This window comes from Cucurbita maxima, unplaced genomic scaffold, assembly GCF_002738345.1.
Source record: "Cucurbita maxima cultivar Rimu unplaced genomic scaffold, Cmax_1.0 Cma_Scf00033, whole genome shotgun sequence".
Classification (NCBI taxonomy): Eukaryota; Viridiplantae; Streptophyta; class Magnoliopsida; order Cucurbitales; family Cucurbitaceae; genus Cucurbita; species Cucurbita maxima.
Genome location: NW_019272049.1, coordinates 2,040,143 through 2,052,231, shown reverse-complemented (window position 1 = coordinate 2,052,231; position 12,089 = coordinate 2,040,143). Strand labels below are relative to the sequence as shown.

General features: G+C 34.6%; 1 protein-coding gene across 1 annotated transcript; it reads left to right on the top strand.

The window, feature by feature from the left end:
- The first annotated feature begins 6,349 nt into the window (after positions 1-6,349).
- LOC111467266 (MADS-box transcription factor 23-like) lies at positions 6,350-11,474 on the top strand. Its single transcript, XM_023112123.1, has 8 exons — positions 6,350-6,666; positions 7,433-7,514; positions 7,590-7,657; positions 8,713-8,812; positions 8,889-8,930; positions 9,899-9,940; positions 10,021-10,178; positions 11,081-11,474. The coding sequence occupies exons 1-8, from the start codon at positions 6,485-6,487 to the stop codon at positions 11,151-11,153; spliced, it is 747 nt and encodes a 248-aa protein (XP_022967891.1). The 5' UTR covers positions 6,350-6,484; the 3' UTR covers positions 11,154-11,474.
- The last annotated feature ends 615 nt before the right edge of the window (positions 11,475-12,089 follow it).

Sequence of the window (12,089 nt, the reverse complement as noted above, 5' to 3'; positions counted from 1 at the left end):
AGCAGAAAAGTATGATTTTTAAATAATTAAAAAAACAATCCGACGGCCCAACTCAACCCAACTATTGGGTTGAAATGGATTGTAAACTCCATTCGAGTTGCTTGGATCACCAACCAATCTAAAATTTTGAGTTGGTCCAAACATTCCATAGACCCAAAAAATTTATTATTTAAAATAATTAAAAAAAAACAAGAATTATTTACATAAAATGACATACCATTTATGGGATATTATAATTTCATAATATATTTGAAAATTACTTAAATATAAATATAGGTTTGTTATAATGTTCTAGAAGACGAAACAATTTGTTAGTTTAATGTCGGTTCTACAATTCTCGTCTACATAATAGTATGTAAGTAGTTGTTAATATTTACATCAAGCCCTATTCGTAGAGTTCGTTGAATATCTAAGATATAACTTATTGTGACTAACTCTTCAACTAGAGGATATATGGTCCGGGGTTGGATTGAGGGATTTTTTTGACCCAACCCAAAAAGTTCGAGTTAGTTGAATTGGTAACCCTACCCAACTCAACTCTCTATTTTTGTTTGTTATGTGGTCAATTTAATGTAAGTTTTATTTATCTACCATTTATAATTATTGGATACAGAGTTCACAAACAAATACAAATCCATCCATAATTATTAAAAAAAAAATAATAATAAATTAAATAAATAAATAAAAAATTAAATAAAAAACAACTAACAAAAATTGTAACATATTAACATAGTTTAACATTGTCACAAAGACAACTAAATACAGACATTTCCTGAAAATGAGTTAAATAGAAAAAATATAAAGATAGATCATGAAATTTTATATAACAAAACTAAATATAAAGTGTGAGTGTCTTTAGATTAGCTAAAGTACCACTCTTGCAAACCCATTAGTACAAAAAGATTTTTAATATATTTAATTTTTTTTTCTCGGGTCAACACAAAGGTTTTGTCCCACGAACTAGAAAAATGAACTCAACCCTACACGACATGTTAATCCAACCCAATCCAATCCTTATAGTTCGGGTTTGGTTGGTCCGGGTTGTTGGGTTGAATGTACACCCCTATCTTCAACGGACATCTCTAGTAAATCTATCCAACCCTACCCGAAATGTTAATCCAACCCAACCCAACCTTTATAGTTCCGATTGGGTTGATCCTGGTTGTCGGGTTGAACGTACACCCCTATCTTCAACGGACATCTCTAGTAAATCTACGTAAATTTTAAGACCTTTTATAATGGTATTTATATAATTTTTAATTGTTTAATTGTTTAATTTTTTAATTTTTTTTTTTATAACATCCAAATTTCCAAAGAATTATAAGAGGAAAGTGAAGCAAATAAGGGAATGTAAGAAAAAAAAAGGGACCATTTTTTAGGGTTCCATAATAGGAATTTCTAGTCATTGCTGGCAATTTGACTCCCACCAACCTGCCAATGCTATGTTTGGTTTACTACCAAATGGACTATATAACCTAAAAAGGCTTGAATGTGGTAATATCTTAGTTATATGGTTTATTTCTTTCGCTTTCTCGAAAGGAATAGAGGTGTTCGTATGACCTATTAATATGATCAATTTGGACTATTCAATCCAACCCAAATTATAAAAGCTGAGTTGGGTTAGATTTTCTTTTTCGGTTTGGGTTCGGTTGAATTTTCGGAAAATTAAAAATTCGATTTGGTTTTGTAAAAAACTAAGCCCACCGCTAGCAGATATTGTCTACTCTAGCTTGTTACGTATCATTGTCACCCTCATAGTTTTAAAACGTGTTCCTCTCTCCAACCAATGTGAGATCTCACAATCCACCCCTTTGGGGTCTCATTCTCGTCTCTAATTGATGTGAGATCTTAGAGTTTGGTACTCCAGAGAAACAAATCTTAATCGAACCCATTTTTGCCCAATGGATTCAATCTGCTCATGGTAAAACTTCATATGGATTCGATGTACTTTTATCTTCAACAAGCGGCCCGACGTTCAATGCGGGTCGAAGCATATGGTTGCCAGGTTGGTTAAATGCTGTTAACGAGAATAGTAATTCACTATTCTTAACAATAGGGCCCGGAGACTTCTTGATTCATCATGCTATTGCTTTAGGTTTACATACAACTACATTGATCTTAGTAAAAGGTGCTTTAGATGCACGTGGTTCCAAATTAATGCCGGATAAAAAGGATTTTGGTTATAGTTTTCCTTGCGACGGTCCGGGACGAGGTGGTACTTGTGATATTTCGGCTTGGGACGCCTTTTATTTGGCCCTTTTCTGGATGTTAAATACCATTGGATGGGTTACTTTTTATTGGTACCGGAAGCACATCACATTATGGCAGGGTAACGTTAAGGGGCCTCATTCTCGTCTCTTATGTGAGATCTTAGAGTATGTGGGTTCGTATTTATTTTTTGTTGGGACCCTACCAACCCAAAAATATAGTTACAACTCAATCCAACCCTACCCTGTTTTTAAAAAGATTAAAAATATTTAACGTTGATGTTAGTGATGTATTATAACTTGTAAATTTGTTTATATTTGAACGTTATGAAAGAGATTATAGTTACTAATGTAAAATGTATGGTAGATAAATATGATTTTTAAATAATTAAAGACAATCTAATGCAACCTAACCCAATCCAGCTGAAAAAATTTCGGTTGGATAAGGTTGAACTTCGAGTTGCTCCAATCACTTGTTTTTACAAATCTAAGAATGACCAAATTGATTAAAATATATATCATCGATTAAAAGGTCAGTATAGTTCGACCACTCACTTATATTCGATTTGAAAAAACAATAATAATAAAAGAAAAAAAATTGTTCGTACCGATTTGAGTATATCTAGACATATATGACATAATACGTTTATCTAAATTTTATTTCAAATTTGAACATAACTTGATGTTAAGACGTCGGAACAAAATGAACTTATTTTTTTAGTTTAACACATGAACCATTGTAAAATTTAGAGAATTAGTTTTACAGAAGTTTGAAGTTGAAATTGATGTCATGGTCTCATATAGGTTGAATTGGATTTCAAAGGATAAAATTGAACTTTCATTAAGGATAAATAGGTGACACCCGCCTAAACTAATCATGTAAGTGACCTTACTCTTAAAGTTAGATACTGAATGATGTATGATGGTGCATGCCTCGTGGCCCATGTGCACCATATTATTTATGTTATGTGATTGTATTCTATGTAATGATATATGATGCTATGATATGTATGCATGTGATATCTATTACGTCATGTTGTAAATGAAATGAAATACGGTGTACGTCATGTTATGTATTGCCATGTAAAACTATGTGATAGATCATGTGATTACTGAAATGTATACATGATGCATATATGTACTATGTCATGGATGAAAGGAAAAAGTGAATGATGTTAATATTATGCTATGAATGAAAATCATGGGGACCTCATGCATGCACGTATGTCATGTGCATCGGGATACTTCCCTGTTATATTATGCCAGTAGGGACGCATACCTTCGATATTTATGTTTGCCACGATATCATGCATGCCTTCCTTTTCTATGGTGTCCGTTGACATATTACTGCGTTGTGCCTGACCAAGTTAGGCCTAGAGGGTACATATCCAAGCACACCTGGTGAATCTATGTGCTACGTCGGCCGTGTGTAGGTAAGTACCATACATTCAACCAGACCAGATCTGAACAGAGCAAAGGACATATTATGGTTTTAAAAGACAGGTCCTATCATTTTATGCATGTGATTGTATTACTAACCCCAACAGTAGGATGACTTACCGAGTATTTCTCAAAACACTTAATCCACTTGCTACCCTTATATTTTTCATTTCCAATTTGAACATAACTCAATATCAAGACGTTTGAACTAAATGAACATGTTTTTACAAATTCAAGTATAACCCAATTGATTAAAATACATATCATCAATAAAAACGTCAAAGGTTTGATTGCTCACTCATACATATTCGATTTGAAAAAATAATAATAACAAAAGAAAAAAAATGTTCTTATAAATTTGAGTATATCTAGACGTGTAAGACATAACACGTTTGTCTAAATTTTATTTCCAATTTAAACATAGCTTAATGTTAACACTTTTGAACTAAATAGACTTGTTCGTACAAATCGGAGCAGCACCCAATTGATTAAAAGGTTAAAGGTTCGATCGTGATTAAAAAAAATCTTTTTTTTACCAACATGAGTATATATATATATATATAGATGTTTAAGACATTACACGTTTGTCTAAATTTTAGTTACAATTTGAACATAGTTCAATGTTAACACGTGAACTAAATAGACTTGTTCTTACGAATCTAAGCATGACCCAATTGATTAAAAGGTTAAAGGTTCGATCGTGATTAAAAAAAATCTTTTTTTTACCAACATGAGTATATATATATATATAGATGTTTAAGACATTACACGTTTGTCTAAATTTTAGTTACACCAACATGAGTATATATATATATATAGATGTTTAAGACATTACACGTTTGTCTAAATTTTAGTTACAATTTGAACATAGTTCAATGTTAACACGTGAACTAAATAGACTTGTTCTTACGAATCTAACCATGACCCAATTGATTAAAAGGTTAAAGGTTCGATCGTGATTAAAAAAAATCTTTTTTTTACCAACATGAGTATATATATATATATATAGATGTTTAAGACATTACACGTTTGTCTAAATTTTAGTTACAATTTGAACATAGTTCAATGTTAACACGTGAACTAAATAGACTTGTTCTTACGAATCTAAGCATGACCCAATTGATTAAAAGGTTAAAGGTTCAATCGTTCACTCACATATGTTGTTATTGATTAAAACAAATCTTATTCTTATCGACATGAGTATATATATAGATGTTTAAGACATTACACGTTTGTCTAAATTTTATTTTCAATTTGAACATAGCTCAACGTTAATACGTTTGAACTAAATAGATTTGTTCTTATAAATCTAAACATGACCCCATTGATTAAAAGGTTAAAGGTTTAATTGTTCACTCACATATGCTGTTACTGATTAAAAAAAATACCTTATTCTTACCGACATGTGTATATATATATAGATAGATGTTTAAGACATTACACACTTATTTAAATTTTATTTCCAATTTGAACATAGCTCAATGATAAGATGTTTGAACTAAATAGACTTGTTACAAATCTAAGCAGGACTCAATTGATTAAAAGGTTAAATGTTGGATCGTGCTTAAAAAAAAATCTTATTCTTACCGACATGAGTTTATATATATAAATGTTTAAGACATTACACTAAATTTTATTTACAATTTGAACATAGCTAAATGTTAACACGTTTGAACTAAATACATTTGTTCTTACAAATCTAAGGACGACCCAATTGACTAAAAGGTTAAAGGTTCGATCATAATTAAAAAAAAAAAAAAATCTTATTCTTACCGACATGAGTTTATATATATAAATGTTTAAGACATTACACTAAATTTTATTTACAATTTGAACATAGCTAAATGTTAACACGTTTGAACTAAATACATTTGTTCTTACAAATCTAANATTAAAAAAAAAAAAAAATCTTATTCTTACCGACATGAGTTTATATATATAAATGTTTAAGACATTACACTAAATTAAAAAAAAATCTTATTCTTACCGACATGAGTTTATATATATAAATGTTTAAGACATTACACTAAATTTTAAAAAAATCTTATTCTTACCGACATGAGTTTATATATATAAATGTTTAAGACATTACACTAAATTTTATTTACAATTTGAACATAGCTAAATGTTAACACGTTTGAACTAAATACATTTGTTCTTACCAATCTAAGGACGACCCAATTGATTAAAAAGTTGAAGGTTCGATCGTAATTAAAAAAAAAAAAAAAAAATCTTATTCTTACAAACATGTATATATATAGATGTTTAAGACATTACACGTCTGTTTAAATTTTATTTCTAATTTGAACCTAGCTCAATGTTAACACATTTAAACTAAATAGACTTGTTCTTACAAATCTAAGCACGACCCAATTGATTAAAAGATTAAAGGTTGGATCGTGATTAAAGAAAAGTCTTATTCTTACCGACATGTGTGTATATATATATACATATATATAGATGTTTAAGACATTAAGCGTTTGTCTTGAAAGTCAAAAATTTGAATCTCCGTGTAAAGAGGTGAAAAAAGAAAGATTTAAAAAGATCCCTCCAAAAGCGGCCAAAGAAACCAGCGAGTTGATGCCAATATTGGATAAATTCTACGTATAGAAATAGCAATCGGCACCCCTTTTATGTTTGCATACTAATTTTAGTGGAACTTACCTTTCATGGACTCCAAAGAAAATAAGAAATACCCAAATTTCCAAATTCATTTTCAAGCTTCCAACACCAACGCCCTTACTTTTTTAACCAATTATTCCCCCTTTTCCCAAATCAAATTTCTTTGCCGTTTGCCGCTTGCCGCAACAACATCATAGAAAACACCAAAATCCGACATGGGAAGAGGCAGAGTTGAGATCAAGAAGATTGAGAATATCAACAGCCGACAAGTTACATTCTCAAAACGCCGAAATGGGTTGATGAAAAAGGCCAAAGAATTGTCGGTTCTTTGTGATGCTGAGGTCGCCATTGTTGTCTTCTCCAGCACTGGAAGACTTTATGAATTCTCCAGTACTAGGTATAAGAACAATAAAACATTTATGTTTCTGGGTTTTACTGGATTTGTCTCTTCAGATTTTTGTTCTTCATTATGTTCTTAAAGGGTTTTCAGTGTTTGATTATTTCCCCATGTAAATTAATCACTTGAATAGTAGAAACTTTCTGGGATTTTAACAATATGAGAGTTCAAAGTGTTGAAGATGGTTGGGAGGGTGTCCTGCACGAGAGTTTATGCTCAAAGTGGACAATATCCTACCATTGTGGATGTTCGTGATTCCTAACATGGTATCTGAGTCATGCCCTAAACTTAGCTAAGGGTCAAACAAAGAAGTAGTCAAAAGTGATTCAAGTGTTGAACAAAGGGTGTACTTTGTTCGAAGACTCCAGAGAAAGAAGTCGAGCCTCGATTAAGGGGAGGCTATTCGAGGGCTCCATAGGAATACTATCTCCATTGGTATGTGGCCTTTTGGGGAAGCCCAAAGCAAAATCATGAGAGCTTATCATATCATTGTGAAGAGTCATTATTCCTAATACAAAAGGGTTTTATTATTCAATCTTTTGGTCTTTAGTGAGTGTTCTTTTCTCAGTGATGAACACAAACAAATGTAAGATTTGGGCCTTTGTTATTGGAGACATGTTCTTTTAAATGTGGGGCTGTCTTGTCTCTCTGTCTTCCTGTCTTCTTGGAATGAGTAACATTCTTTCACTTTTTATGTTATATGAATCAAGTTTTGTTTTCCTCACTTTGAAAATTATTGACTGTTCTTTCTCTTTATGTTTTAAAGCATGGAACATACGCTTTCAAGGTACAGAGGACAGGGCATGGAGTTGGATTTTCCAAGAGAGACTTTGGACCATCCAACACAAGTAAAATGCGTTACATTTATGGCCTATGTTTTATTCTCTGTCTTTTTTATGCTGAAATTCTCTTTTGAAAAATAGCTGCCACCATCGGATTCTGATGCAAAATCATCCGAAGACGAGTTCGTAAAGCTGAAGTTAACGTACATGTAAGTTGATAGTTTTCTAGTTTGTTTGTTTGTCAGCTATTCTTCCTGAGGGACCTCGCATAAGAGTTCTTAGTTGATAAGTTGATACACTGAAATGAGAGAGTCGGTCAAGTTATGTGAGATCCCACATTGGTTGGAGAGGAGAACGAAGCATTTCTTATGAGAGTGTGGAAACCTCTCCCTAATAAACGCGTTTTAAAATCGTGAGGTTGATGGTGATACGTAATGGGTCAAAGTGGACAATATCTGTTAGTGGAGGGTTTGAGCTGTTACAAATGGTATCAAAGTCATACATTGGGCAGTGTGCCAATGAGAACGTTGGGCCACCAAAGGGAGTGGACTGTGAGATCCCACATCGGTTGTAGAGGAGAATAAAGCATTTCTTATAAGGTTATGGAAACCTCTCCCTAACAGATGCGTTTTAAAACCGTGAGGCTAACAGTGATACATAACGGGCTAAAGCAGACAATATCTGTTAGCGGTGGGTTTGAGTTGTTACAAATGGTATAAGAGCCATACATTGCAGCGAGAACGTTGGGCCACCAATGGGGGTGGATTTTGAGATTCCACATCAGTTGGAGAGGAGAACGAAACATTCTTTATAAGGTTGTGAAAACCTCTCCCTAACAAACACATTTTAAAACCGTGAGGCTAACGACGATATGTAACGGGCCAAAGCGGACAAATATCTGTTAGTGGTGGGTTTAAACTGTTACAAATAGTATTAGAGCCAAACATTGACACCATTGGGCTAGGCAGTGTGCCAGTGATACCATTGGGCTACCAAGAGGGGTGGATTTGTGAGATCCCACATCAGTTGGAGAGGAGAACAAAGCATTCCTTATAAGGGTGTGGAAACCTCTTCCTAACAAACGCGTTTTAAAACTGTGAGGCTGACGACGATACTTAACGAGCCAAAGCGGACAATGTTTCTTAGCGGTGGGTTAGGGCTGTTACAAGCTATGTCGGTTCATTTTACTAATTTATTTGCTTAACAATCTAGAATATGACTTAGAAAGGCTATTATGTGGCTTCCCATTTCCTGGATTTTATAGGCAGATGAGAGGGCAAGAACTGGATAGTTTGAGCTTTAGAGAGCTACAAAACTTGGAATGTCAGTTGCGGGAAGGGATCGTATCGATCAAAGACAAGAAGGTACCTTGCAAATATACATGTTCATTTTCGTACACTTGAATGCTTGCCTTGGCTGAGACATGTTTTGCTTTTGTAGGAGTCATTGCTTTTGGAGCAGCTCCAAAGGTGTAGGTCACAGGTAACTTAGTTATCCCTTTTTCAAATTTTCTTTTTGTTATATGTTTCTTAGAATCCAAAGAAGTTGAATTATTACAAATAAGCTAATTGAAGATTTTGGTTTGGAAGTCGAGTTTGTGACTTGTATTTATAGGAACTTTATCATTGTGAGATCCCACGTCGGTTTGAGAGGGAAACGAAGTATTTTGTGTATGGGTGTGGAAACCTCTCCCTAGTAGACGCGTATTAAAATGTGAGGCTAACGGCGATACGTAACGGGCGAAAGCGGACAATATCTGTTAGCGGTAGGTTTGGGTTGTTACAAATGGTATCAGAGTAAGACACTAAGCGATGTGCCAGTGAGGACGCTAGGCCCTCAAGAGGAGTGGATTGTGAGATCCCACATTGGTTGGAGAGGGGAACGAAGCATTCCTTATAAGGGTGTGGAAATCTCTCCCTAGTAGACGCGTTTTGTGAGACTGTTGGCAATACGTAATGAACCAAAACAGACAATATCTGCTAGTGGTGGGTTTTGACTGTTACAAATGGTATCAGAGTCAGACACTAGACGATGTGCTAGCGAGGACGCTAGGCCCTCAAGAGTAGTGGATTGTGAGATCCCACATTGGTTGGAGAGGGGAACGAAGCATTCCTTATAAGGGTGTGGAAACCTCTCCCTAACAAACGCGTTTTAAAATTGTTAGACTGACGGCGATACGAAACGGGATAAAGCGGACAACATCTGCTAGCAGTGGGCTTGGGCTGTTACCAACTGTGATGTATGGAACGATGGGAAGTAGCTCGATAATGCCGAATAAAATGGTAGTGGGGAAATTTTGTAAGTTTATAGACTGATGGATGAACTGAAATGCTTGTTGCATTACACTTGTATGAGCATGTATGAACACAATCTTATAAGTTACTAACTTTCTCTCTTGATCTTAGTGGTTGATTACTAACTATTTCCTATCTGATTTTGTTCATTCTTAGGGGGAAGTAGTCATTTCCGAGAACGAGACTCTGCGAAAACAGGCTAGTTTTCGGCTCGTAGTTTAACTTCGATTTCCGAGATTGAACGAATGGCACTAATGTTTTATATTTATCTTCCATAGCTTGAGGAGTTTCAGCAGAGAAATAATACACCACTTTTGGAGTCGAGCCCGCTTCAGAGATCGTACTTTTCGGATTCAAAAACCGCTTCTACCAACGAGACTGAGGCCGAGACCGAGGCCGAGGAAAATGACTGCTCGGAAATTTCCTTGCATCTGGGGTAAGCTTTAAATTTCTTACTCTATTCTATCTGGTTTGCCTTCAAAAGAAATCTGTGGAATATGAACATGATTAGTAGCTACTACTACTTAGCTTTGAAATTGATTAACGATTCCATCTAATACTCGTGTATTTGCACCGAAAAAAACCGATGAAAAGACGAAAAGAAAGGTTAAAACACATTTGATTTAGTCCCGATACCTTCAATTTCGTAATAGTTTAGCTCCCAAGCCTTAGTATATAGCAACGTAAATATTAGATTTAGTATTGTTGAGGTTTACTGTCATAGCTCATTTTTTGGCTTTCCCTCAATGTTTTAAAACGTGTTTGTTAGGGAGAGGTTTTTCCACACCCTTGTAAGGAATAGTTTGTTCCCCTCTCCAACCGATGTGGGATCTCACATTTACTGGGAAGTTTTAACATGTATAGATAGATAAACGTAAACGACTTAGAAACCAAATGTGTTAAAAACGATAAAGAACATCACCACCTTGATGAGATTTTCATGGTTTTAGAAAGTTTGGGCTTATAAATTCTCGAGTTATCAAAACTTAGTGTAATCTATGTTTGGATCATGCAAAGGAATATGTTTTAGAAACTTAGGTTCATGTGCCTAAATTGTCGGCTCGAGTTTATGTAATGTCTGTTTGTTAGTCCAAGGCGTTCCTGAGCTAAATGCACCATAAATATGTCATATAGTCTATAGGACTAACGAACCATGGCTTGAGAAAAGTAAACCTACGTATAGAACGTAGACTCGACTTCTTAACTCCATATTACAAGAGCGTAACTCGTGAGACGAACACTCTTCTAAATCTTTTCGTTAGTCATTTATTCGCAAATCTCGGGGAACTTTCTATTCCAAACTTATGGTTAAGTCACATAATCGAAGATTTTCTTTAGGTTGTCGTTGGATGGTCGACAAAACAGGAAACGATCGGTTGAAGGCACGAGCAATGACACAGCAGGCAGCTAAGTAAACATGGAAGGAGACGTGATTTTCGCAATGATGAACTCTCTCATCATTTTGGTCTGTAACCAACTCGGTTCCCGTTCGGGTTTTGCTTTCGGCGTTCTTGTTCATTGGGATCGGAGAGGTAGAGCCTTACTACATTGAATTGTCCACAGTCACCACAGTTTATATTGATCTGATAAACTTGTTACTTTCAATGAAATTTGTTTCAGCTATTGTAATCAATATCTGAGCAGTGATTTTTCTTCCCTTTATTTTTGATTCTTTTGGCTTGTACATGAACAATTTTTGGTACATCAAAATGGGAAATGAAGGCTGCAGATTAGAACATGTATGGGATGTGTCGGGTCGATGTTGCATCGTCGATAATATTGATTAGGTTTGTAATCGGGACTTTCTTAAAGTTTAAGGATCAAATAAATATAATTGTTAGATATTCGTGTATAAGTTGATGGTAATGTGTTACTTTTCGTTGTTAAGCACTGAATGGGAGGGTCTTGAAAATAAACAACACGTTCAAGTGAATTGACAAAGCTTTGAACGTGACAAAAATTCACTTACAAATACCTATTTAGGTCGACATTAAGTATTTGAGTGAGATCGATGAGGAAGATTTTACCCTCACTAGCGACTTTTTTTTGTCGTTTGATGGAGATATCGATTTGAACCAATGAAGATTTCAACATGGGTTGAATGTGTTATTATAAATCATCCAAACCACTAGAGATGGTACCCATGGTGATTCTTCGATACACTTATGCAAATGTGTTTCTATAGCATGTATGTACCAGCCCAAATCCACCACGGAAGATATTGTCCATCTTCGGCCTATTACACATTGTTGTCGACTTCATGGTTTTAACAATGTCTACTAGAGAGAAGTTTCCACACCCTTTTAAAGAATTCTTCGTTCTCCTTTCCAACCGATGTACGATCACA

Bases quoted from the DNA above. Each gene is read 5' to 3' on its own strand.
- LOC111467266 (XM_023112123.1), top strand. From the start codon at position 6,485: ATGGGAAGAGGCAGAGTTGAGATCAAGAAGATTGAGAATATCAACAGC. The intron at 8,813-8,888 runs GTACCTTGCAAA...TTGCTTTTGTAG, and splicing joins TATCGATCAAAGACAAGAAG to GAGTCATTGCTTTTGGAGCA. The intron at 9,941-10,020 runs GCTAGTTTTCGG...TATCTTCCATAG, and splicing joins ACGAGACTCTGCGAAAACAG to CTTGAGGAGTTTCAGCAGAG.